Here is a 23246-nt window from a genome sequence, read left to right as displayed (position 1 = left end):
TTTTTATCTTTATACATGGGGTGTTTTAAAAGAATAAAATCTAAACTGCATTATGATCTGACATGCTACTTTAATCATCAAAAATATATTTTCCATCATTGTCCTAACTCTATTGTTGATAGCACAGCTTCACTTCATAACTTACACATTCTTGGTCTTTCTTTTGAAGTTAATTTAGATTAAAAACTGAACTTTACTTGTACTTCAATTTGAGGATACACATTTTGTGAAACCATTCAAATTTGAGTTTTCTATGGGACATCATTAGTTTCTGCATCAGTCAAACATAAACTAATGAAGTCGCAGTAAGTGGAGAATTAATTGTGAAATTTACTGGTAATATTACAAGACTGGTTCAAATGTAAATCTTTATGTAAAAGGACCTGGAAACTGTTTCCTAGAACATCTACATTTTAGAAATGTTCCTGCACTCACACAGGTGTTTCCACTTCATCTGGCTGATTAGACCTCAGGCCTGTGGGTGCGTTCAGACCAGGCTTCACTGACATCTCCCTAAACCCTCTTAGTTTCATTGTGCCTGTTTGAACTGTAGAAAACACAACTTTAACAGACCTTACCTTACAGCAGGAAAGTCACAGGTGTAAAGTAATGAAAGTAATGATGGCTGAACTCCAGTTAGCGGCTTCAGTTTCAGGGTCCTGGCGTTGTGCGTGCTGGTTCACCGTCACACCGACTCTTGACTATAACAGAACTGCTGTTAATGTTAATTAGTAACACCTGTGCTTCTCCAGTCAAAAAGCTCAGTTTAATGTGGACAAAACTGAACATCTTGACTTCTAAATAACTAAAATCTTGGCCTTTGAATCAAATCTCTTTGCAATATATATTTTAGGTAGAAAAATATACATAATTTATTATCTTTTCTTGACATATTTGTTATATCTGAAGCAAATATGAGCAATAGGTACTAACAGAATAAACAATAAAACAGTAACTAACTCCTGCACTACACTGGACAACTAAAAATATTTTTGATTCTAAAATTAATATTTGGACAGTGTAGGCACAGCCCCATCCTCTTTGAGTGAATTTAAATTGGTTGAAAACCAATTACATCCAGCACAGAGCACATCCAGCTGCTGCAGTTGCTCTTGGCATCATTACACAGTGAATTACATATGGACTCAAAACACCACAGTAGCCAGATTCATATTGAAACATATCAGCTTGTCAGGAACCAATTTTTATTAATATCATTAATAATGTGTCATCAGCATCATCAATGAAATGAGTTAGTCTGTTTGAAGCAGAATCAAGTGTGCATTCATTGCCCTTCTTTTCTTGATGAACACTTCAGTTCCACAAAGCGAGGAAGAAAAAGGAAGAAGGGGAGGAGGGGGGGTCAAAGGGCAGGGACTGCAGTGAAGGAGGAAACGCAGGGAAAACGACGTCTGGCGGAGCAGGAATCTCCCCCTTCACTGGGATATGATTGGTTTTTCCCTTGTGCAAGAACAACAACAAAAAAAAAAAATCAAAAAAAAAAAAAAAAAAAATCAAAACAAAAGAAATTCAAAATGGTGCTCTAAAAACAAAGATGAGAGAGGAAGAAGGGGATTGCTTGCTGGGATGTGGTGTTGGCTGTTGTGTTGTTTTTTATTCTTTTTGTTCCATAAAGCCACGTTAGGATTTGATGCAGTCGTCATCGTCAGAGGTCTGGCTGCTGCTACTGGTTTCGGACTCGGAGCCCTCCTCGACGTGCGCCTCCGCCACACTCCTCCAGGGGGTGAAGTGGAGGGTCACACCCCGCGCCCTCGGGAGAACCCCATTCCTTTGCATGCCGTTTCTCTTCAGCTGTTTCGGAGGACACGGACATTTAGTGTGTGAATGAGATGCCACTTTGCTCTTTGCTTATGTTCAATTTAGAAATGAAAAAATGTAAATGATAGAAATGATCAAATAACAGTTTGACTAAAGCGTCAGTTTAATCAGGGATTTCCTCTGAGGTCTCACCTGTTCAGTTTTAGTTTGGAACTCTCTCAGTTCATCCTCCGTCAGAGGCAGGAAGTTGTCATCGTTTTCTGGGTACTCCTGCCAGCCCATGGCCTTCAGCAACCTACAGAAGTAAAGTCATTTTCTACTTAGTTCACTGTGTGTGTGTGTGCGAGTGTTTGAACAAGGCTGTTAAGAGCGCTCTACCTGTGCTCTGCCTCCAGGGAGCTGGACAGGTGTTCGGTGTCTGAGTCACTGAGGGAGTAGGACAGACCGTTTTCATGGCAGACTTCCTCGCTGTAGGCTTTGGGCTCTGGGGTGCTGCTTTCACCCTGAGAGATTTCACACAGGAACAGAACACAGTTGGAAAAATCTTTTATTCTTTGGGCTGGTGTCCTAGTGGCCGATTGCCCCGGCCAGGGACCTTTGTTGCAAATCTTTCTTCCTGTATTTACCGTCTGTTTTTATATTCTGAAAAAAATGTTTGCTCTGTTGCAAACTTGACTGTTAGATCCACAGTCAAATAATACAACAAATGCCATTTCATTTTTTAAGAGACCTGGGAACAATCATGGTGTAATTGTTACAAGAAGCACTGTGATTAAAAAAAGACTCATCCTTGATGATGACGACTTTTGGAGCCATTAAGGAGTTCAGATTTTTATTTTCTGTGTTTTATGGGCAAAAAAAAAAACTAAGGCTCTCCTGTGGGACTTTAGCATTATTAAGCACAAAAACTGTCTTATACTTGCAGAGAATTAACATGTGACAACTTGACAGTGCTGTGTCACACACTCCCACAGTGCGCTCTTTTATCTCTGTCGTTACCTGCCCTCCTGTGTGATGGTTTATGAAAATAAGCCAAACTGCTGCCTACCTCTCCTGATGTTCCCGGGCTGCTGCTTGTCGTCAGCTCTCCAGTGCCCTCGTCCTTCAGAGCTCGCAGGAACTCGCTCTTACGGTCTGGACCGCGACGCATCAGCTTAAGCCTCGACGGGGCGATGTCTATGGGAGGAGTCGTGCTGGAAGGGTGCTGTAGGTGTGACGACACACGGGGAAAGGAGAAGCCAGGAAAGTAGAAAAGCGAGTTAAAATAATTATTTTTACAAATGAGACACCGACCTATAAGATAACAAGTCAATCTGGAGAGTAAAATTTCAAATTAGGTCAACAATGACTGTTTTAAAAATCTACCAGATTAGGAATCGGAGCTGACTGGATGCTGTGATAAAAACTTTTGCACGTTTGCTTTTGGAGCAGTTGCACAAAGGCCGTTCAGAGATACTTTCTGGTGAATATTAAAGTTTCTAACCATAGATAGACATTTTAATGCACTGGAGAAAAGGAGCACATACACTGCCGCAAAGGAAAACTTAGTGTGTGCAAGTGAGTAAGCATCCCAGTCAGCAACCACACGGACACATAATTACTATGTTTAGATAAAACCTGTCATTTACTTACACAGGAGCAGGCCAGCTACATGTCATGCATGGAGTTACAGTATAAGAACAAAGAGTTCAACACGCAGTGCCACACTGGAAATTTCCCCCTTTGCTCGCTGCGCAGTTTAGTATGTAAATAAGAAGTCTGAGTAAATTACATCATTTAAAAAACGGTTCTTGTTGGGACTAGACAATCCCTACGTGTCTGGTTGCCCTCACCTCTTTTGGGATGTTGTGCTGTGGTGCACTGACTGGGGTGCTGGGTTTGGCTGCAGAGACGGGGCTGGTGAAGACTGAATCTCGGCCTGGCATGTGGAGGCCAGACTTTGTGATCTCTCTACCACCGGATTTCCACTGGGTGCTCTGGAAGAGAGGACGTATAATGACTCTCTGTCACAAGCAGCCCAGCACACACACACACAGCACTGCTACAGTATGCAAGGCTTGATTTCTATTTAATCCAAATATGTGTGACTAGCCTCTCTTGCATCTCTGCTAAATAACACATCACAGTGAGTCTTACTTTGGTGGGGGCCACAGCAGGTTTTGGAACCAGGTTCTTGTAGACACTGGAGCCTGCGATGGGAGCTTTGTTGCCGTTGGTGGGGAGGGCGCCAGCAGTGGCAAACCCCGCAGAGAAGGCTGTGCTGGGGTCCTCCTTGGAAACCTTCTTGATAACCAGCATTTTAGACACCATCTGTTTGCCACTAGGGGGGTTTTCTGAAACACAATCAGGACAATCATTAATGACATGTTACAGAGGTGAGAAGGAGAAAACTGTGGAACGTAGCTTGAACTTAGAACATTTTTGTTTATCCAATAATTTAAATCCGAATGGGCACTGGTCTCTCTTACCCCACACTCCAGCATGAGGAGCCACTGCTCGCATCTGATTCCCAGGCTTTCCAGTTGTTTCAGGGTTGAGGGAAGGCTAAAAGACAAACATCGAGCGTCTGCATTACATACCTTTGCTTTCAAATGTTGTATTTTCAAGATATGTGAACATCCTAAAGTCTAAACATGTTGTTACTGATAAGATTAAGCCTGATGGGTCAGTGCAGTGATGAAACACTCATGAAATTTGCAATTCAAAATTGGGATTGGGTGCAGTGTGAATAGTCACTACTGTTTTCCTAAAAATCAAGACTATACTTATAACTTCTTTATTTACCAGTTCAAATAGCTTTGCCACTGACTCAAGTAATCTTATCTTTTAAAGGAACTTGCTCATTGAATGACTATGTCAATGTCAGTGGCATGCTTTATGAAAAGATTAAATTCTAGGAAGGTTCATATACTCACAAAGTCCTCTTCCACGAACTTCAGCTTGTCGTCTTTGCTGTCTTTGCGTTCCTCGTTGGGAAACTTGTCCTGGTACGAGGTGCCCTTGCGGGGATGGAAGTTACCATTGCGCTGCCGGTGCCCCCCCTGCCTGTCCCTGTCGCCTCCTCCCCGTTTGGGGTGGCGTCCCTGGTGGTGGTGGCCGTCCTGGGCACCCCGCGGGGCTCCATGCCAGCTGGGTGTTTCCTTCCAACACGAGCCCCCTGCCAGCCCACCATGTCCTCCTTTGGCCACCCCCGAGTCCACCGAGTCATGCCTCAGAAGCAGAGAGGGCTGCTGCCATCCGTCACCTCCAAAGAGAACAGATGCACAGCATTTATAAGAATGATTTAATTATGGTTTATTAAGTGCTGAATAACAGTGAACACTGGCTTTGGCAGATCTGTAAAGTCTCTTCTCACTTCCTCATACAACATCTGAACACCTCGTCAGTCCTGAGCAGCATGTTAACTTACAGACATGGGACCAAAACAGAGAAAAAAGAAATAAAAATTCACTGAAAAAATTGAGACTCTGAATCGATGTAAAATGTAATTTTTTAAATAAAAGGTCACTGACACCAAGTAGGTAGAAAGAGATGATGAAGTTGGTTCTAATCCAATAACTCCACTGAGATCCGTCACTATGTGTGATTAACTCAAAAAGTAGAATTACCGACAATCACCAGAAAATGTGTCAAAACCCAAAAGAAAACAGGGCTGAGCAGCAGAAGGCATCAAACTTTGGTTAAATATTTTTCACTGACGACAGTAAATCCTGATGATGTTTTTGGCACAAAACAAATTTAAGTTTGAAGAGCTGGTTTTACAGTGGACGGCTGTTTTGAGTCTTGACATTAATTCAATTAAAGGATTGAATTCCTTTAGATGAACAGCAAAATGTCTTAAACTTAAACCTTGTTTTACTTCAACTACTTTGTGGATGAATGCAGTTTAGCAGAGGGAACCTTAAGCTGCTGTGGTAATATGAGAAGACGGAAAGGAAGCTTGTAGACTACAGGAGTCATGACCAGGTTTATCTAACAGCCTCCACCCAAAGACCTACAGGGTACAACAACAACTACTGAGTGAACAGATCAGGCAAATACTTCACTGTCAGATTCCTAAAATTAAACTACACCAGCAGTCACTGGGAGACGGAGGCATTTCAGAAGAAGAGTTGAAGAGTTTGCTCAACATGTCTAACTGCCATGGCACACAAACAGCAAGTAGAGACAAATGAAGCTCCCTTTCTATTTTCCCACGGTGAGGGCAACACAAGGGCTGAGCAATGGTTAAGTTAACAGGAGGGACAATGAAGAAGACACCCCTGAGTACAAATGTTTGCCACTGCACCTGAAGGCATCCTGGTGTTAGACCCGATCACCAACACATAAGCTTTCATCCAACACAGCAGATACAAAGATGAAACAAAACTCCAAGGAACTTCAGCGAGGAGGAGATGAGCGACAATGAATGGGCATTTAAAACAGCTATTCTTAGTTCAGACAAAGAACCACACACATTAACATCTGCAGAACAACAGTATATTAAGTGAAATAATAATAATAATCATGAACACATTCTGGAGAGAAAGCACTTTGGTTTGAATAAGGTGTAAAGGAGGACATGCATGTACGGATGAGACAGGTTGCCTCCTTCACCACCTGTCTGCTGCTTACAGTGCTGTTACAACAACACAAGCTCCGTCACTGTCGTCTGAGCAAGTGGCCTCAATCATTTCCTTTTCCACTACAGGGACCTCTTTCCGTTTGCATCTCGCCATCATCTTCAAATTCACACAATGTTAAGTCGAGCCCTATTATTCTACTTGGCATAACTGCTTTAATGTCTGAAACGCAACCAACATTATTCCCGCCCTGAAAGCTTAATAAAATCTCAACCAGCACCATAGTGTTAGAAGGAAGTCTTTTATTTCTGCTCGTGTTCCCACGGTTAAACTCTGTCACAGCGATGACCTGGTTAGCAGCGTGTGTTAAAGAGGTTAAGAGGGTAGCTGGTCCACGCTGTTACCTGCTGGAGCACGCAGGGAGCCGTTGTTGAAGAAACCATCAGAGGAGTTGTGGCGGCGGCGGCTCACAGCAGCTCTGCCGTCTCTGTGGTGGTGGGGCTCACCTTGTTTGTCAAGGTTGGCAGCAGGGGACTGCAGGAGGACAGAGAGGGGACAATGTTAGAAAAGTGGGACACTCCACAGAGATGGTGGACAGTTATAAACAAGCATCTCGTCACAGAAAACTAAGTGACAGCAATTACCCTCATTTTTCATTTTGTCCTTGTGTAAAAACGTATATGGGCCAACAACAAAAAAACAAAAATAGTCTTCAAATGCTTTATCATAAGAAATGTGCTGCTGTGGAGGCCTAAAAAAATCAGAAAAACACAGTATATATAATCCTGGTAGATGCTGAAGTGACAGCACTGACACAGCTGTGTGTTTGGCTGCAAATGTTTAGTTCTGTCTGAATCATTTCTTTGTCGTCAGCTGAAGCTCAAAGATCAAATTAAATGGTGTTCTTCAGCCTATCCCTACGAGCATCAATCTCTAGGAATACTTATAACTTCCACAGACAATACACAGCAAAATAATTTGGGAAAAGCCTGCAGTAGGAGAACAAACTGCAGCCCCAACTCTGGCCGAGTATGCAGACTAATCCTCGATGACAAATGACATTGAGGTGAAGTCATGTGTCAGCAGGACAGTGACTTGTTTCTCAGTCTTGACTCTTGATTTCACAGACAGGCCACTAAGCTGGGCAACCTCCTGACTCACAGATTACACTGAGCTCCAGGCAGAAACACACTCACAATCTCAGACAGTCAGTCAGACAGCTTAACACATTTCTAAAAGGAAGGACTAAAATCAATCTAATCGCTCCTCTTACATCCACCACGCCTCATTTGCAACCCCCCACCACCAGAGAGATAATCCTCTGGATGATCATTTTTGGGGTTTTTTTATACAAAATTTAATTTAAACTTGGTTCCAGACCACAAATTAAAATAACTGTGGTTGGGGACATTACTGAGCTGTGAAGTCAGACGGTCTCAAACACAGGTCAACAGGTCAGTACAGTCAACAGTTTAATCAAAGCTCTGATGTTCAAACTGCATGTAACTAAAGAATCACAACAAATTAAACATGTTCATGACCTCATTCATTTCTAAGAGATGAAAACTTATCTCACAACTTTAATGGGTAAATCCTAATGAAGACGTCCTGGCTGTGCGTTTTCTTGCTATCTACATTAGCAAACAGTCTAATCACTGTTACGACCCTTCTACTGCCAAAAACCCTCCATATTGATTATGTCATCATGGCCGGTCTTTGGTTAAATGTCTGCTCCTTGTTAGAAAACATAAGAAATAGCCAACTTGGCCTCCTTAGCAAGCTGGCAAATGTTATCCAAGCAGCTTCTTAGCCCCTGTTTGCTGAATGGTCGACACAATAACTAAGCTGAGAGCCTCTGAGTCTTCAATAAATCTTAACTGTCTCAAATATTGGTCTTGAGTTACTTAAACATAGCCTCCCCTTCGGTTCGTTAGTTAGTGCGCATGTTGGAATAGCAGTAAAACTATCTCAGATGCCCAGATACATGAAAACAGTGAAATGAGTGAAGGAAACTCTTGCTTAGTGCCGACTGTCTTTCATTTTCAGATACCAGGGCACCTCATCATCAAACTTGCTAATTTTAAACTGTTGAGCAGCTAACACAGCTTCAATGTTAACCTTAAAAAGTGAGAGCCAGATGAGCCAGCCACTAGTTATTAGTCAGGGTAAAAACTAAAAAATGACAGTCAGATTGTATAATAAAATGGTATGAGAAAGTGACATTTATTCTGAATATTAGAAAGATATAAAGATAAGTAACTGATAATGTAGATAAGATGACAGAACAGGATGAGTTTATGTCCATTTCACTCAACCACAGCAGTTAATTCAGAAAACTACATCACCAACACAACTTGTGGTGAGGCAGCATTTACACAGTCATATTATGATAATCAAAAACCTTCCTCATATATCATGGTATAATTTTACATAGATCTATCTCCACCTCAATGACTTAAAGATCAGTCTTTGTTAGATTCTTCTATTCAGCCAATCCACAGTTTCTCTGTCAAACAGCCTTCAATTCTGATCAATCTCCGTCAAAAAGCTACTTCTTTTCCTTCTTGGCCTCTTAGACAAACACATGCAAATTTAGTAACACCTAAATACAAAATATCCATGAGGACTTCCATTAAATCCTCTACCAGGACAATGAGCTGTTATTTCATGTTATTTAAAACTGTTTCCGTTCTTCTGTTGTCAGTCTTTTTCATAACGGTACATTATGTCTAAGTGACCCTCTGCTGAACCATGTACTGACTGCACTGTCAGTCCTTGAGGGTGACTTGTCGCTGACACACACACACACACACACACACACACACACAGGTGCATAGACACACATTCACTAAAAAGGTGCGACTCCGACAGCTATTGTCTATCTCCTCTTGTCTCCTGTGATCATCTAGCACACACTCAAACACATACAGCACACACCCAACCCAAACACACACCCAAACACACACCCACACCCACCCACACACACACACCTTGGCAGGCTGGGGTGTGGAGAAGTTAAGCCAGGCAGGGACAAAGTCATGCTGCGCCATTTAGGTCCAGTGTTTCCGGTCAGTGGATCGAGGCATCAAACCTCATGGCCAGGATCTGACAAAAGGAATGAACAGGAAAAACATTTGTGATATTCAGCTGCGGAAATTTCAAGTGCAAGTAACATGAATCTCTGACATTGAATCAAATTCCCTTTCTTGCCCATCCATCTTTGATTTCATGTCATCTCTTTCAAGTTCTGTGTCTACCATCAGTTGTTTAGAAATTCACTGCGTAAAGGTCTCCCACAAGACAAGTCAAAAAGAGTCCTATTCTTAGCAGAAAATAACAAAGCTCGACTTGCTGCAGCTGTGCCTGTGAAGCTGATAACTGGTTGACAGCCTGGATGGAAAATATCTAATGCAGGATAATACAAGTGTTATTTTACAATGTGTGTATATAACTCATCATTCTGGATTTAGCTAAACTCTCTATTTTGACTTTAAAACCATTTTTGTGCATTATAGGCAGAAAATTAACACCTGCCACCCACATAGTGTTGACAAATGACTTATATTGGACAGCAATTAATTTCTTGGCTTTCGATTATATTCATGCATGTTTGCCCTAGCCAAGTCAGTGAGGTGAAACTTCATTATTACCCCAGAGTCTGTGGCTCTGAAGTCCTCTGCCTCCTCTCTCGATCCGACTGGGCTCGGTTCCTCAGGCCTGTTGGCACTGATCACAGTGTGTGTGCAGTGACAGACGGGGAGCAGCACACCGACAACCCCCTCTCCACCTCCGCCAGGACAGCACAGCCCCTTTCCCCAGAGGCAGATCCCTTCGTCCAGGGTGAAACACTGGGAGATGAGTCAAAATGTTGCAGGAATGATCTGGAATGGCAATCCAGAGAACTGGCCAAGCAGGAAGTAGATTTTAAAGCGGAAGTGCAGAGGTCTACAAAGGGACCAATTTTCCTTCTTGAACCAGATTCCTAGGCAGCTCCTGTGCCGGTCACGTCTTTGCTGAATTCTGAGTGTTACTGTTTCCAGTCCAGGTATTTTTCCCCCAGGCAGACTTAGTTCTTCACCAATTCATTTGAACCTCAAAAACCCAATTGGACTTGATGCGGATTGGCAAAACAAATAAATTGACAGGCGATTTGTCCCAGTGGTGAGAAACAGACAGGCTGTCTTATTATTAATATAAGGAAGCAGTCTGTGAAAGTTGTCTGCCCTGAAACATGGACAGCAGTTTGGGTAGCAGTTCCACTTTGACACCAGATGGGGAGAAGAGACAGGCGTTGTCCTGCCACACTGCGTGCCAGTATGTTTTTGTGTGGACTCACCTTTTACCGAATCATTTTAAGATCTACTTAAACGCATGTAGAAAAGAAAAATGTGTTCAGAGACAGTCTTTTACTGGCAATGGAGGTCACTGAAAACCACTGCTCACCTCATTAAACTGGTGAAAAGACTGTCTGCGTTTGAAGAAAATAAAGCTCAAAGGTTCAAAGTCACATGACAATGAAGGAAGCAAAACCCTATGTTACATTGCCGTCATTTTCAGTTTTGGTTAGTGAGATAGAGATGCTGCTGAATGATGCATTATAATATCTTTATATGTTTTAATATCACATTTGTAAGATGCCCATTGAATTATCTGCAATTCTTTGATTGAAGCAGATATAGGGTGTAATTCTGATTTCATAGATATGCAAGCTCAAAAGCTAAACAAAGAAGCCACAAACCAAAAGGCCTTTGTGTCATGTGATGCACAGGAGTCCATAAGCAACAATTAAACTTGTCAAAAAGTCGTCAACAGAGCTCAATCAACTTTTTCTCTGGGAAAAAATAAGGTTGAAAAACAGCATGCGTCCAAAATTTGTCAAGTAGTTCTCTCCTCTCCTTCTTGAATTTTTTTTTTCTCCTCACACAGGATGTTTCAGAGCAGTTTTCAGTTTTCTTGCTGATGGTTCATGGGTATCTGCACAGGAACAGACTGGACCTGCATTAAACATAGACAGTATTAGCCTTGATTTAGGAAAAAAAAAAGAAAGCTCCAGGTTCAGAACACACACACATACCTACACACAACTGCCAGTACACCAAGCTTAACCGATACAGATTAATACAACAGTCCTGCAATAAACCTTTATGAAAGTTACAATTTAGATTAGGTGACGATTCAAATTTATGTAGTTTGTGGTGCTGTTGAATTGTATTGTTCAATGTTTCTAAGATCAGTTAGTTTATCCTCAGTGATATAAACAGGTTGGACAAAATGCTGCTCAAAATAAAAGAAAACTACTCAGTATAAGGCAATATAATTCAACAGCACCACAAAACTACAGTTTCCTAAATAATCATAAAGTTGAACCAGCAACCTACTAAAACAAATTTAAGACAGATCTGCTGTATTAGACTGTGTTAGTGTAACCTAAAACCTGAAACTGAGTGTATGTTGAAAATCCCAAATACAGTAATTAAGCATACAGCAACATTTATCTTCATATATCTACACGTGTTACTGCAAATAGCTGCAAGGGATGTCAGACATTGTGAAAGATACTCCTCCTTCACTGAATACCTTTACCAAACCCCTAAAATAGCTTCCAATTCAAGAGCCAACCACTGCTTTAAACGAAACTGCTTTTGACACTTCAAGTACATTTTGAGAGAAAAAACTCATGACTCAGTGATCTCAGCACCACTTCATGCTGAAAGCTGGCTCCTTTATAAAATTCTGTCGGCTTTGGTAAATGAAATATTTATACGAGTGTAAAAATAACTTTCTTCCTCGGTGCCTCTCCTCAGACTGCTGCGCATCTAAACAGGCCTGGTAGTGTGTGTGTGTAATGCTGGTTGAAACTGGGGTTTATGTTTCAGCCTTCAGTCATACACCTTACTCAAACACGCGTTACAATAAGGCCTAACATCAAAACAAAAATAAAACCTTTATGCTCCAACTCAGAGCTACCATGGACTCCTTAGCGTATTCCCACTTTAGTATTACATAACAGCTCAACATCAATGAGTTTACCACGGACACGGGTTACAATGTACAGCACAGACATTTACTTAACTGTACAACAATACTCATATGAATAACGGCAAAACACATACTGCTAAGTTTGCAAAGTACCCCGTTTCACGTTTATTATACAGCGTGGGAAAGCCATCTGTTCACAAACACTGCAGCAGACCAATTCAATACAGCAACGTTGCATGCACGTTTCGCCAAGCTAACTAGCTGAGCAATTTTACGAATTAAAGTGCATGGAAATAATTTGAAACAAATAGCTCTAACTAGTTAACATCACCCACTAACTAATAACGTTATCAGATATGCCCTAACTCTGCTGCTAGCTAACTCTGCTTAGTTATCTGAGATGAACGTTAGCGTAGCAACTGTTAGCTAAAGCTGGCGTTACCTAGCCTGTTAAGTAGCCAGCGAAACCTACTAGGTAGTTGAAATGAATTAGAATAGTTAGGGGGCTTAGCAAAGTAAAAATGCATTTAGTATGCCCATGGTAGCTAAAACTGTCTATTTAAGCAGCTGTCACGAAGATACAATTGAGGTAAACAGACCTGGCTTCGTTGGAACAACACAGTTTCAAAATGGCTACCTCAACAGCGGTAGCACACATTCATCAGCTTGCTAAGTGCTAGCGAGCTAACTTGCTGTGTTTCATGACGATACCGTGTACCTTCTTCTGAGCAAGATAGCCTCCGATGGACAGTGGTTCAAATATACACTAAATCTGCAAACACTAACGAGATCAAACTTTTTGGCAACTATAAACCTCTTAATTATACGGCTATTGATGTTTGTTTGGGTTTTCAGAGCGCTTACCACTGGCGCTGGCACTGAGGGGTTCGAACAGCCTCGGCGGTGATACGTTCAAGACCTGTCGTGATTATGCAACTTAGTGAGGTTCTATGCTGTTGTTAGTTTTTAACAGGCTACATAGCACAGCTTCTGTGAAATACGTTTCTCTTTAAACAAAACTACATGTTTATACTTGAAATTATAACGTCATATTTTTCAAGAAATATAACTGGAGCACTGTGTTAGTAGCACGTATAGCGGGGTTTCGACATCTTGAATATAACTTAATACCTCCCCCGCCGCCGTCAGCCAAACCAGTCGATATCACATCTCTTCTCATTCAGTTTGAGAATCCAGTATTAGGACACAAACAGGCATTTAATCGAGCACCGATAGAATGGCAGTCAGCAGACGACCTCTAGTTTAGCTAGTTAACGTGAACTTTTCAACTATTAACTATATATCATTGTGCCTGCAGTGGCTTTGGCGAGCTATTGGATGACAAACAATTGAAGGGCAACCTTTAGGTAACTGCAAAATCTGTTGTTTATGTTTGTTACAGTAGGATAGCTCTGTATTGCATCAGGTTGAGCAAGTGACTATAAGGTTGTATGCTAGCTGTTAATAGCACCTTAGTTAGCCTAGGGCAGTTGTATCATAGCTTAAAATTACTGCTTGCATGTACTATTGGGAGAGGTTTATCAGTAATTGAAAACGTGTCTTTTTCAGATTGAAAATGATTAGATTTGCAGCTGGAAGACGCATCATTTCTGGGGTAAGACTAAAAGAAAATATGATTTGGATCAGTACAGTTTTCTTACTAGAGTACAGAGGTACTGTATGTGCTAGCATCATATAACAATAACAATGAGAAGTCTTAATGTTTATGCATTTTTATGCTTATTATGTTCTCAGGTTTCGGTGTGGAGATGTCCTCAGCAGATAACCAGAGCAGCAAACTACTCAACAAAAGCTGAGCAGCTGTTTCACTCTCAGGCCTCCTCTGTGTTACATTCATCCAGAGCAGCTTCCATCAACAGGCTGTTGAGCATCAGGCCCTTGAGCTGGCATGCCTCCCGTCTCTGCCACAGGGATTCACAAGGCACCTCAGTCAGAGAAAACACCAAGGAGGGCTTCAGTTTAAAGGCCCTAACTCAGGCTCCCAAACCAGCTCTGTACCTCGGTTTCTCTGGGCTCATCCCCTTCTTGGCGGCCCCTCTCCTGATGGCTGCCACACAGTCCTTCTACCCTGAAGTGGCGTATGCTCAGGTTGTTTATGGAGCCTCTATAGTCTCCTTCCTCGGAGGTGCCCGCTGGGGGTTTGCCATCCCTGCTGGTAGTCCCGCTCAGCCAGACTGGATGAACTTGGGTAACAGTGTGGTGCCTTCACTTGTGGCCTGGTTGGCATTGCTCTGCAGGGACAATATTGCGGAGGGAGCCCTGGTAGTTATCATGGGATTGGGTCTATCACTGCATTACGACCTCACCCTGCTGCCTGGCTACCCTGCCTGGTTCAAAGCCATGCGGACTGTCCTCACTCTGGTCGCCACCTTCTCACTGGTGGCTACACTGACATTTAAAAAATTCTGCATTGAGAAGAAGATCAAAGAGATTCAGAACTGATTGAATAGGACAGTTTGTTCCTTGATCCATATGGGCTTAATAAAATGTAAAATTAAGTTAAAATGTGAAGACAGTCTGGTTTGTTCTTGTTGTACAACAACTCAAAGCAATAATTTTGTTACCTTTGGGACATGTGATATCTGTAAGCATGGAACATCATTTAGAAAATAAATAAGAGCATTTTTGTGAGTTGCAAAATTGGGACAGAAAATTCTAACTTGTGAGGCTCTACATTTGAAATATCCAAATGTAACAAATAAGAGACTTTGAGGTGAAGTAAACACGTATCATTTATCAGCAAACATTTTTAGAATTACAGTGTTTGCTGTGTAAAGTACAGACAAAATGTGCCCTACTAAAAAAAAGATGATTTAAATATTTGAGACTGTCGATTAATATTGGGGCTATTTCCATGCTTTTCCTTTCCATTGTTGTCCAATTCAAGACCGATACAAGAAGAAGCACAGGTAGAAAAAGCATGACGGCTGCTGCACAGTCCTTCTACCCTGAAGTGGCATATGTTCAGGTTGTCTATGGAGCCTCCATAGTCTCCTTCCTCGCTGTCATCCCTGCTGGCAGTCCCGCTCAGCCAGACTGGATGAACTTGGGCAACAGCGAGGTGCCTTCACTTGAAAAAGGTAATTCAAATACGGGAAATTTACATGAGCAAATTTGAGACAGTCGATTAACATTGGGACTATTTGCATACTTTTCCTTTCCATTGTTGTCCAACTCCAGACTAATACAAGTCAAACCGCAGCTTAAGAAATGTCCCATAGTTTGTAAAATGCTGTGTTTAGTTTGTAAAAGAAATATTGATAATATTGTTCTGTTATTTATGCTAACCCATTTATCTCTCCTTGCCCTTTTTAATGACTCCAGTCTGAGGCAGCAGTGAGGATTTAAATGATACAGTTAGTCATGTAAAGTTTTTACATATTCATACATGACAATGGATCGTGATGTCAAAATGAGAATGAATGTCAGAAAATATTTTTTCTTCTTATCTAAAAGAAACATCTAAATCCAGTTATTCACAATGATCCAAACAGTCACAAGGGAAATTGGGTTTTTTGGAGACAAACGTTCATTGTTAACGTTGATTGTAAATCCATGAGTGCTGAGTTTTAGTGGCAGAGCTGGAGGTAAGTGAGCCTACATTTTCCAATGTTTTGGAAGTTTCAATACCAAACAGCCTTGGTGCTTTACAGTAGCAAACTGCAGCCTAACAGAGGTGTGTGGATCATTATAAATAAGGGCACTAGAGAGTTGATGACTTGAGAGTACACTTCTTCATGTAATGAGGAGCCATAAATCCAGTGACATGTCTGACCAAGTGTTGGTACTGTGTAGTACTTTGTTTGCACAGCGCAGAAAACCTCTCCAGCAAATGTGCAAATTTGAAGGATTGTAATCATGAATCTTTGTCATAACAGACGTAACACACACCTCCACAGCATCACTCAGTACATCAGGGAGGAGGAAATTAGTTAGAGATAATTCTGAGAGTAATGATCTGATCCTATGTATTGATGTTGGCACAAGACTCTAGGAGGATGAGTCCTCTATCAAGTTATTAACTCTGAATGATCTTTAATGTGGGTTAATTTCAAGCGACACACACACAACTAACTTTTTAAGAAGTTTATTAAATATGAAATCAAACAATAAAAGATGTAATTACTCTTTTTTAACATTACTATTAAGTTTCTTCCAAAGGGATAACAGTACATGATAGGCAATACTGTCATTGTGCAACACCTCAATGTGATATGCGCTAATATGACAAAATCCAAAGAGGAAACCAGCAGTACTTAGCGTAAACACATCTCCAAACATGTGCATTGTGAATCATTGCCATGTGTCTCCACATTAGAAGGATGAAATGTAAATGAAATGTAAATTCTAGTCATTTCAGGTGCTACCAGTGAGTGAAAATAAACAGTATTCACTCGCTTGGATTTAAGCGTAAATAGTGACAAAGAGGCAGAAATATTTACAGTATCATATATACAAAAATAATCCAGTGAAAACTGAGTGATCGCTGCACTGGAGTAACAACAGTGGTGTGCTGTTCAAGTTCATTATTATTTACAGAAATCACTAACCATGAAACTAAAAACACCCCTAAGGTTCATTTGGTTCCATTATCAAATAGGCTCAAAGTGATTTGATACATTTTGTAAGTAGCAGTGCACACACCTCAAACATTCCTTTGAGGAAAGATAAAAAGAAAACAAACTAAAGAACAGTGCTTTCACATCTTAAACTAGAACAGTCTCAGTCTCAGTCCCCACAGGACTCTTTAATGCTCATGAAAAAAAACTTTCTGGTCAATCAAAAATAGAAACCTCTGCTGTGAAAAGTCAGGATTGCGTTGTCTTCCGATACACAGGGAGGGAAAACAAGTGCGTTGACAGTCTAACATTCTTGTAAAATAGGGAAACAGATGCACCATGTAACAGAGTTCATGGAAGCAGTTTTGGCAGTTTTCCAGTTGCAGATCTGTTGTCATATTCATATTTTCAATGAATGTCAAATGTTACGGACAAATAAAGGAAAAGCACGTCTAATCCATGTATAAATAAAATAAATGATGATGTGAAAGCCTACATGAGACAAAAACACAGTTTTGTGTTTTTTAAGGTGCAGCTTCTCTTTAGTTTATGCAGTTTTGGGATGATTCAGAGGCTGATATTCCTGCATATCAGAGCACAGCCAGCCCTCCGTCACAGCGGCTGGTGATCATGTTGCCGACCTCAGTCCATGTATCCAGATGAGGGTCGTAGATTTCCACAGAGTCCACTGTCACTGGGGCAGAGAAGTCTCTGCTGGCCGCCCTGCCCCCGACAGCATACAGCAGCCCGTTAACCGCCGACACCGACACGCCTGCACGTGCAGTAGACATCGGCGCCACCTCCATCCATTTCTCCTGAAAGATCAGCAAATAGATACAAGCAATGTTAGAATCAAAGAAAAAGGATTTTCTCAGAAATTAAGATATTAAGTGTCTTTAGTGGCACTTTACCTCTTCAGGACAGTACTTCTCCACTGTCTCCAGTGCACCCAGCGCCTCATTCCAACCACCCACTGCGTAAATACAGTTATTGAGGCAGGCGACGCCCACATAGGCTCGACGCGTGACCATGACAGGAAGGGCGCTCCATCGGTGGGAGATGGGGTCATACACCTCGGCTGAACGCAGCTCCATCCCTTCATCACTGATCCCTCCAATCACATAAATGAACCCTGGGAAGAAACAACTGCATTTAGTTCAGAGCAGTATAACATCTCTCATACATAAAAAATCTGTTCTTTCAGTTGAACCTGATTATATACATTTAAAAAAGCAAAGCACACACCTTGTAGCTCACAGCATCCAAAATAGTAACGAGGAACTGCCATGCTGCCGATGACCTCCCACTTGTTCTCCTCTGGATCATATCGTTCCATTGTCTTCCCGATCTCAGAGCCAATCCAACCACCTAAAGAAGCACATGACAGAATAACAATCAGGTGACATTTTTTCTCCAAGATGCTCGTTATGAACTAACAATTTAATTGCAAAAACTGAGTTGTCTTTTAATCATTTCACAAAGTGATTTTGTTGAACTTATTAAACTTGAAATTGTCAGTTTTGTTGTGATATTGATAAGATCTTGGCAACATCAAGTATCTGTCTTAGTTTTCAACATAATTTCCAATAATACCCTTGTGGTGTTTAAGTTGGTAATTAAAATCTTGTTGCTTCTATGTTCTTTCACTGTGGTTAAAGGGATACTCCATCAATTTATTACTGCGCTGCCCTAAAAGTTGGGTGACATAAGAGGCACATAAAAAAATTCTAATTATTATAGCAGCGGCTGAGTTATCATGACCTTTATGCTCTAGTAAGGGTCAAACTTCAAAAACAATGGATCCTACATTTCCCAAACTCAGTAGCATCTTTCATTAGACCTTCCCTGACTCATATAAGCCCACGTCTTTCTGACCTCAGTTTGAAATATAAGGTTTCTGTTATAGATTTGTAGTCTCCGAGCCCAAGCTCCGAGTCTAAACTCAGACTCAACAAGGCTCCTCCAGAGCCACAGAAGACATTATACAACTGTTTACACAGGCTGAGCAGTACTACCCATGACCAGTAAACTGATCTTCAAGTGTGAAATTGATGGAGTGTCCCGTTAAAACTAAACTACCAGCATGTGCTGCATGTGTTTTCATTAAAAATGGCGCTAGCATTACTGTGATATTTACCGAGTGCATACAGAGCTCCGTGGCAGGGGCAGACGCCAACTCCACAGCGAGGAAAGTTCAGCGACGCTACAGCAGCCCACTGCTTGGTCACTGGATCATATCTCTCTGTGCAGTCAAAAATCATTGAATCTTTCTCCCCTGGTGAAAAAAATCCAGTGTCAGACTGAAAACCCTGCAGGTTATTTCATTTTTTTGTTACACAAAAGCACAACCTCTGCTCTCTCACCTCCCACCACGTAGATCATACCCTCCAGGACTGCAACCCCCAGACCGCTGCGGGCCTGGTGCAGGGAAGATACGGTGGTCCAGTACTGGTTGAACGTGTCAAAGCGCTCCACACAGCTCAACGCTCGGCTGTCACTCCAGCGGCCGCCCTGCAACCGAGTGTAGCCTCCTAAAAAGTCAAGGTGAGACATTAAATGGAATTTCTGGATTTTACATCAAATCTCAGTGGATGTTTTCATTCACCAAAATTCATCACAACCCATGTCTATATTCTGAAACAAGATGTTTGATTACGGAACCTATGGCATAGAGGTATTTTCTGGCTTTTCTTCTTGGTCTCATCTTGGCTGGTTGAAGCTGACTGTACATCTTATTTTCTTTGGGAGACTTTGTGACTTCAGTGTATTCCCTCAGCAGAGTCTGCAGTGCCACCCTCAGGCTGAAGTCAGTAATACCTTTGTGGAGAGACAACACATCAAAACTGGTTTACTGTTAGGGTTCCGTGTGAAGATTTTCTTTATGTTATTAAATACCGAATAGAAATCCTGCAGAGTGTAAAATATAAAAGTGCGAAAATAAACTTTCATACTTTTCTTACCCTCTATGTATTTGAACAGTCTCTGTGGGGAAAGCAGAGGGAAGCGGACTGGTTCCAGAACCTCCACTACATTTTTTTTCCTCTTTGCCACATCTTGGAGAACCCAGTCCATGGCTGCAGTGAACACCTGGTACTCATCCTCAATCCTCAGCTCCTCACTTCGCAGCAGCCTCACCAACTGATCCTTCGACAGGCCCCTGAACTCATCAGTAACACACACCTAAAGGAGAGCAGTTGAACCAGGAAAACTATGAGCATTAAGCTTGAAAATTACAATGTGAGCTGAAGTGCTTTTAACAACGTAAATGATAAAAATCCAATTCTGATAAGATGCTGATGGTGTTTGTAGATTTCTGTTACATCTTACTTTAATTTATTGGAGAATCACATGAAGCTTAATACAGTGTCTCTTGTGCGTTCATACCTCCAGAAAGTGAACATGAATGTAGTTCTCAGTGAATTCCAGCATGTCCATGCAGGCAATCTGCTCTAGGAACTGAAAGATGCCCACACAGTTGGACGGGTCCATGTGGCCCTTGAGAAACTCTCCACAGACAGACACCACCTCGTTCAGCTGCAGCATGTCTGCTGCAACCATCAGCTCCTGAACATTCTCCACAGTCACGCTGATCACGCCTGAAAGGACAGAGTATACAACTCCACTGAGAAAATGGTACAAAACTATAGATTTTCTGAAACATGATGATGGGAATATCTGGATCAATGCAAACCTGTGTATATGAAGTCCAGCAAAACCTCAAAGACTTCAGTCTCCACACCAAGGATCTGCACCTCCTCTTTATCCACCTCACTCATCCCCCCGGAGAACAAGGCAGAGAAGTACGGGCTGCTGGCAGCGAGCACCAGCCGGTGGACCCTGAAGACCCGGCTGCCGACCTTCAGCCCCACGTCGCAGAAGTCAGTGCGGAGCCGCATTTTGTTCATCTGGGCCAGAATGAGTCTGGCGTAGCGGTCTGAGGCCAGCAGTGCCTGCTCAGATCCCTGGGTTGCCATGGCAGCTGCAGCATCACTCCCACAACCAGGGGATGTTGACAAAGCGATGGAGGACATGGCAGCTGGGGCAGGACTGTGTTACCATGGAGACCAGTTTCCCCAAACCCTCTGCTCTAGAGAATCTCAGCACAAAACAGGCCTGAAAGACACATGAGCTGACCGCATAAACACCAAAACAGGGTCATTTGACTGTTGTGTAACGAAAAACTCGGGCTTTATCAGCAAATAGTCAATGATAAACATATAAAGGGTGTGTGTCTCCACTGCACCATGGTAAAGCACACTGGACCATTCAAAGGTAAGTTACCGTCAACCTCACTGTTACTGTTTTTTTCTGTAAACACACACCTCCCGTTGCGGTTAGCCAGACATGCTAGCCAACAGACAGCTCGCCGGGGTGGATTCAGTTATCATATTTAACAGTAAAACGGCTAACTGACACCAGACAACTCGACTGTTTAACCAACCCCTACACAGACTGTCAACTCACTGGGAATCACGGACATGTATCCAAAAAATAAGCCAAATGTCAGCTTGTTTTAGCTGCGACTTACCCATAAGTTTACTGATGAGGATGCAGGCAACTTCCGTCGCCCTGCAGACTGTAAATCCTTTCCTCTGGATCGATTGCACTGGTCTAGCAGTTGAAGCTCCAGTCCTAACTAATCAATTCCCGTGAATTTTTTTAATTTTCTGTAAGTTTGTATGGTCAGTGGCCCTGGTTTTCTCTCTTGGGAAACGAAACTTTAATCACACAAAGGCATGACTTATTTAGCTTTACTTTAATTATTTTATGTTATTTTTTTTATTGGCTTTGGGCACTTGATATAATATTCAACGCCAGATGGCAGTGTTGCCTTTGTACAAGCAGCTACAACAAATGGAAGTCCTTGACAACAAGCCACAAAAACCTACCATGTAAATTATCATAGTATTCTTACCATGTCAGCCCCCAGCAGAATGGTAATTTTAGATGTAGCTATCCTCCAATGTGTTGGCTGGAGACTTGACCAAGCCAACAACCTACTCTTAGACAGTGGCAATGGGTAGTCCGGTTTGTTTTAATCAGTAGCTTTGTATCAAATTAGTTTAAATATTATGTTGGAAACCTGTTATTACATTCAGAACTATAGCACTGCTTGGGCTCATTAGAACAGTCTAAAACGCCTCTGAACTGCACTTTGAAATATCTGGGTTAATAACTGTGATATCCAGTAAGATTATCTGTCGCACACTTGAAATACAAGTCCTGTAACATCTGCCACTTGCCTCTTATTACCAGCAAATTCAGTGTGTCACTCAGAATCAAACGGCCACTGGTGTTCTAGGGAATATGTGGTGGCACCAGCTTTGGCCAATTAAAATTCAAAGGTAGTCATGTGCCAACCTGGCCACCATTTTAGCTACACCCTTGGCTGAGTTTCCCTCTTGTTGCCCTGTATTGTTGAGTTTCCAGTGTGTCATGTGTCTCTAAAGGGCATCCACCAAGAACATTATCTCAGCTGAACAATTAGCTTATTGGATACTACTTAAATTAACTCTTTGTAAGCCAATATGAGGCAAAGCTCACCTTGTGAACTGGATGAGCTTTGAAAAAGCATGCATGCTCCCTGTCACTGTAATGTCTTTCCTTCACATATCTTAATATGTAAAACATAATTGTTGAGACGAAAAAAGTTATGGCATCCTAAGAGTTTCTAACTATCAAATATATAATTATAGTAATACTTTAAAGTTTTGCCATGTTCAGTGTTTCAATTTTTCACAATTGATTTAAACTTATCTTATGCTTTAACCAGTAATTATACCATTAAATGCTATTCAAAAAGCCTCAACTTGGCTACATGTTTATCAGAAAACCAAAAAATATTATAATGTATTCAAATGTATTCTTCATCCTGAAACAAGCTCTTTTTTTTCCAGTGGTGGCACAATTACTTTCCACACAAGGCTGAGATATGTGTTTATCACGTTACGTATTTTTAGCAGTCATGAGGTGATCAGTGCTGTTTTGCAATTCAAGGGCTTCGCTGGCGTTTCATTGAAGTGTGACAACAACCTCGATTCAATCAATGGATGATACATGCTGGTGGGGGACATATGTTCTCTACGAGTTCAGCATCATAATACTGTCCATCAGAAGTTGGTTCAAATAATTCATAAAGACTAATCAAGCAGAAGTTCAGATTCTTAATTTTGCCACTGTCTCCATTACTCCATTATTCCTTATTAACCACTGCTAAAAACATTAAACTAATGTTAATGACAGAATTTTCCTTTTCATTATTGTTTCGGCATTATGTGTGTCGTTTTTCGTATGAAAGTGTATATTTTTCTTTGCCTTTTGTTCTTTAAGCTGCTGTCTGGGCAGG

The 23246-nt window shown here is 41.6% G+C and overlaps 3 protein-coding genes across 6 annotated transcripts; 1 reads left to right on the top strand and 2 right to left on the bottom strand.

Annotated features, from left to right (window-relative positions):
- Nucleotides 1-1167: 1167 nt before the first annotated feature.
- gpbp1l1 (GC-rich promoter binding protein 1-like 1) lies at nt 1168-13231 on the bottom strand. Of its 3 annotated transcripts, none has more exons than XM_056392196.1 (12): nt 13185-13231; nt 9992-11336; nt 9332-9446; nt 6746-6875; nt 4695-5023; nt 4248-4323; nt 3916-4112; nt 3612-3755; nt 2828-2983; nt 2158-2282; nt 1972-2074; nt 1168-1812 (listed from the first exon to the last, which is right to left on the bottom strand). In XM_056392196.1, exons 3-12 carry the CDS (start codon nt 9389-9391, stop codon nt 1642-1644), a joined length of 1491 nt encoding a protein of 496 aa, XP_056248171.1. In that variant the 5' UTR covers nt 9392-9446; nt 9992-11336; nt 13185-13231; the 3' UTR covers nt 1168-1641. The 3 variants fall into 3 exon arrangements, with proteins under 3 accessions (XP_056248171.1, XP_056248170.1, XP_056248169.1); XM_056392195.1 differs by lacking the exon at nt 13185-13231 and adding an exon at nt 13039-13178; XM_056392194.1 differs by lacking the exon at nt 13185-13231 and adding an exon at nt 12920-13175.
- Nucleotides 13232-13514: 283 nt separating this feature from the next.
- Nucleotides 13515-14839, top strand: LOC130179523 (transmembrane protein 69-like). Its single transcript, XM_056392557.1, has 3 exons — nt 13515-13687; nt 13890-13935; nt 14076-14839. Exons 2-3 carry the CDS (start codon nt 13897-13899, stop codon nt 14781-14783), a joined length of 747 nt encoding a protein of 248 aa, XP_056248532.1. The 5' UTR covers nt 13515-13687; nt 13890-13896; the 3' UTR covers nt 14784-14839.
- Nucleotides 14840-16412: 1573 nt separating this feature from the next.
- Nucleotides 16413-21542, bottom strand: ipp (intracisternal A particle-promoted polypeptide). 2 transcript variants are annotated; one of them, XM_056392553.1, is made up of 10 exons: nt 21429-21542; nt 20592-21013; nt 20285-20496; nt 19861-20080; nt 19562-19717; nt 19264-19431; nt 19038-19175; nt 18146-18268; nt 17812-18032; nt 16413-17715 (listed from the first exon to the last, which is right to left on the bottom strand). In XM_056392553.1, exons 2-10 carry the CDS (start codon nt 20929-20931, stop codon nt 17491-17493), a joined length of 1803 nt encoding a protein of 600 aa, XP_056248528.1. In that variant the 5' UTR covers nt 20932-21013; nt 21429-21542; the 3' UTR covers nt 16413-17490. The 2 variants fall into 2 exon arrangements, with proteins under 2 accessions (XP_056248528.1, XP_056248529.1); XM_056392554.1 differs by having other exon boundaries at nt 20592-21029; nt 21429-21522.
- Between the last annotated feature and the right edge of the window lie 1704 nt (nt 21543-23246).

This window comes from Seriola aureovittata, chromosome 12 (genome assembly GCF_021018895.1).
Source record: "Seriola aureovittata isolate HTS-2021-v1 ecotype China chromosome 12, ASM2101889v1, whole genome shotgun sequence".
Lineage (NCBI taxonomy): Eukaryota > Metazoa > Chordata > Actinopteri > Carangiformes > Carangidae > Seriola > Seriola aureovittata.
Note: the sequence above shows the minus strand (reverse complement) of the source record. Positions and strands in the feature narration are given on the sequence as shown.

What these genes read in the sequence shown, in the direction of transcription:
- LOC130179523 (XM_056392557.1), top strand. Translation starts at nt 13,897, where the DNA reads ATGATTAGATTTGCAGCTGGAAGACGCATCATTTCTGGG. An exon ending in GAAGACGCATCATTTCTGGG is followed by an intron (nt 13,936 to 14,075) that starts GTAAGACTAAAA and finishes TTATGTTCTCAG; the next exon opens with GTTTCGGTGTGGAGATGTCC.
- ipp (XM_056392553.1), bottom strand. Translation starts at nt 20,931, where the DNA reads ATGTCCTCCATCGCTTTGTCAACATCCCCTGGTTGTGGGAGTGATGCT. An exon ending in ACTGTTCAAATACATAGAGG is followed by an intron (nt 19,718 to 19,860) that starts GTAAGAAAAGTA and finishes CTCTCCACAAAG; the next exon opens with GTATTACTGACTTCAGCCTG. An exon ending in AGAAGTACTGTCCTGAAGAG is followed by an intron (nt 17,716 to 17,811) that starts GTAAAGTGCCAC and finishes CTGATCTTTCAG; the next exon opens with GAGAAATGGATGGAGGTGGC.
- gpbp1l1 (XM_056392196.1), bottom strand. Translation starts at nt 9,391, where the DNA reads ATGGCGCAGCATGACTTTGTCCCTGCCTGGCTTAACTTCTCCACACCC. An exon ending in CTCCCTGCGTGCTCCAGCAG is followed by an intron (nt 5,024 to 6,745) that starts GTAACAGCGTGG and finishes TTCTCTTTGGAG; the next exon opens with GTGACGGATGGCAGCAGCCC. An exon ending in TCCCTGGAGGCAGAGCACAG is followed by an intron (nt 2,075 to 2,157) that starts GTAGAGCGCTCT and finishes TTACTTCTGTAG; the next exon opens with GTTGCTGAAGGCCATGGGCT.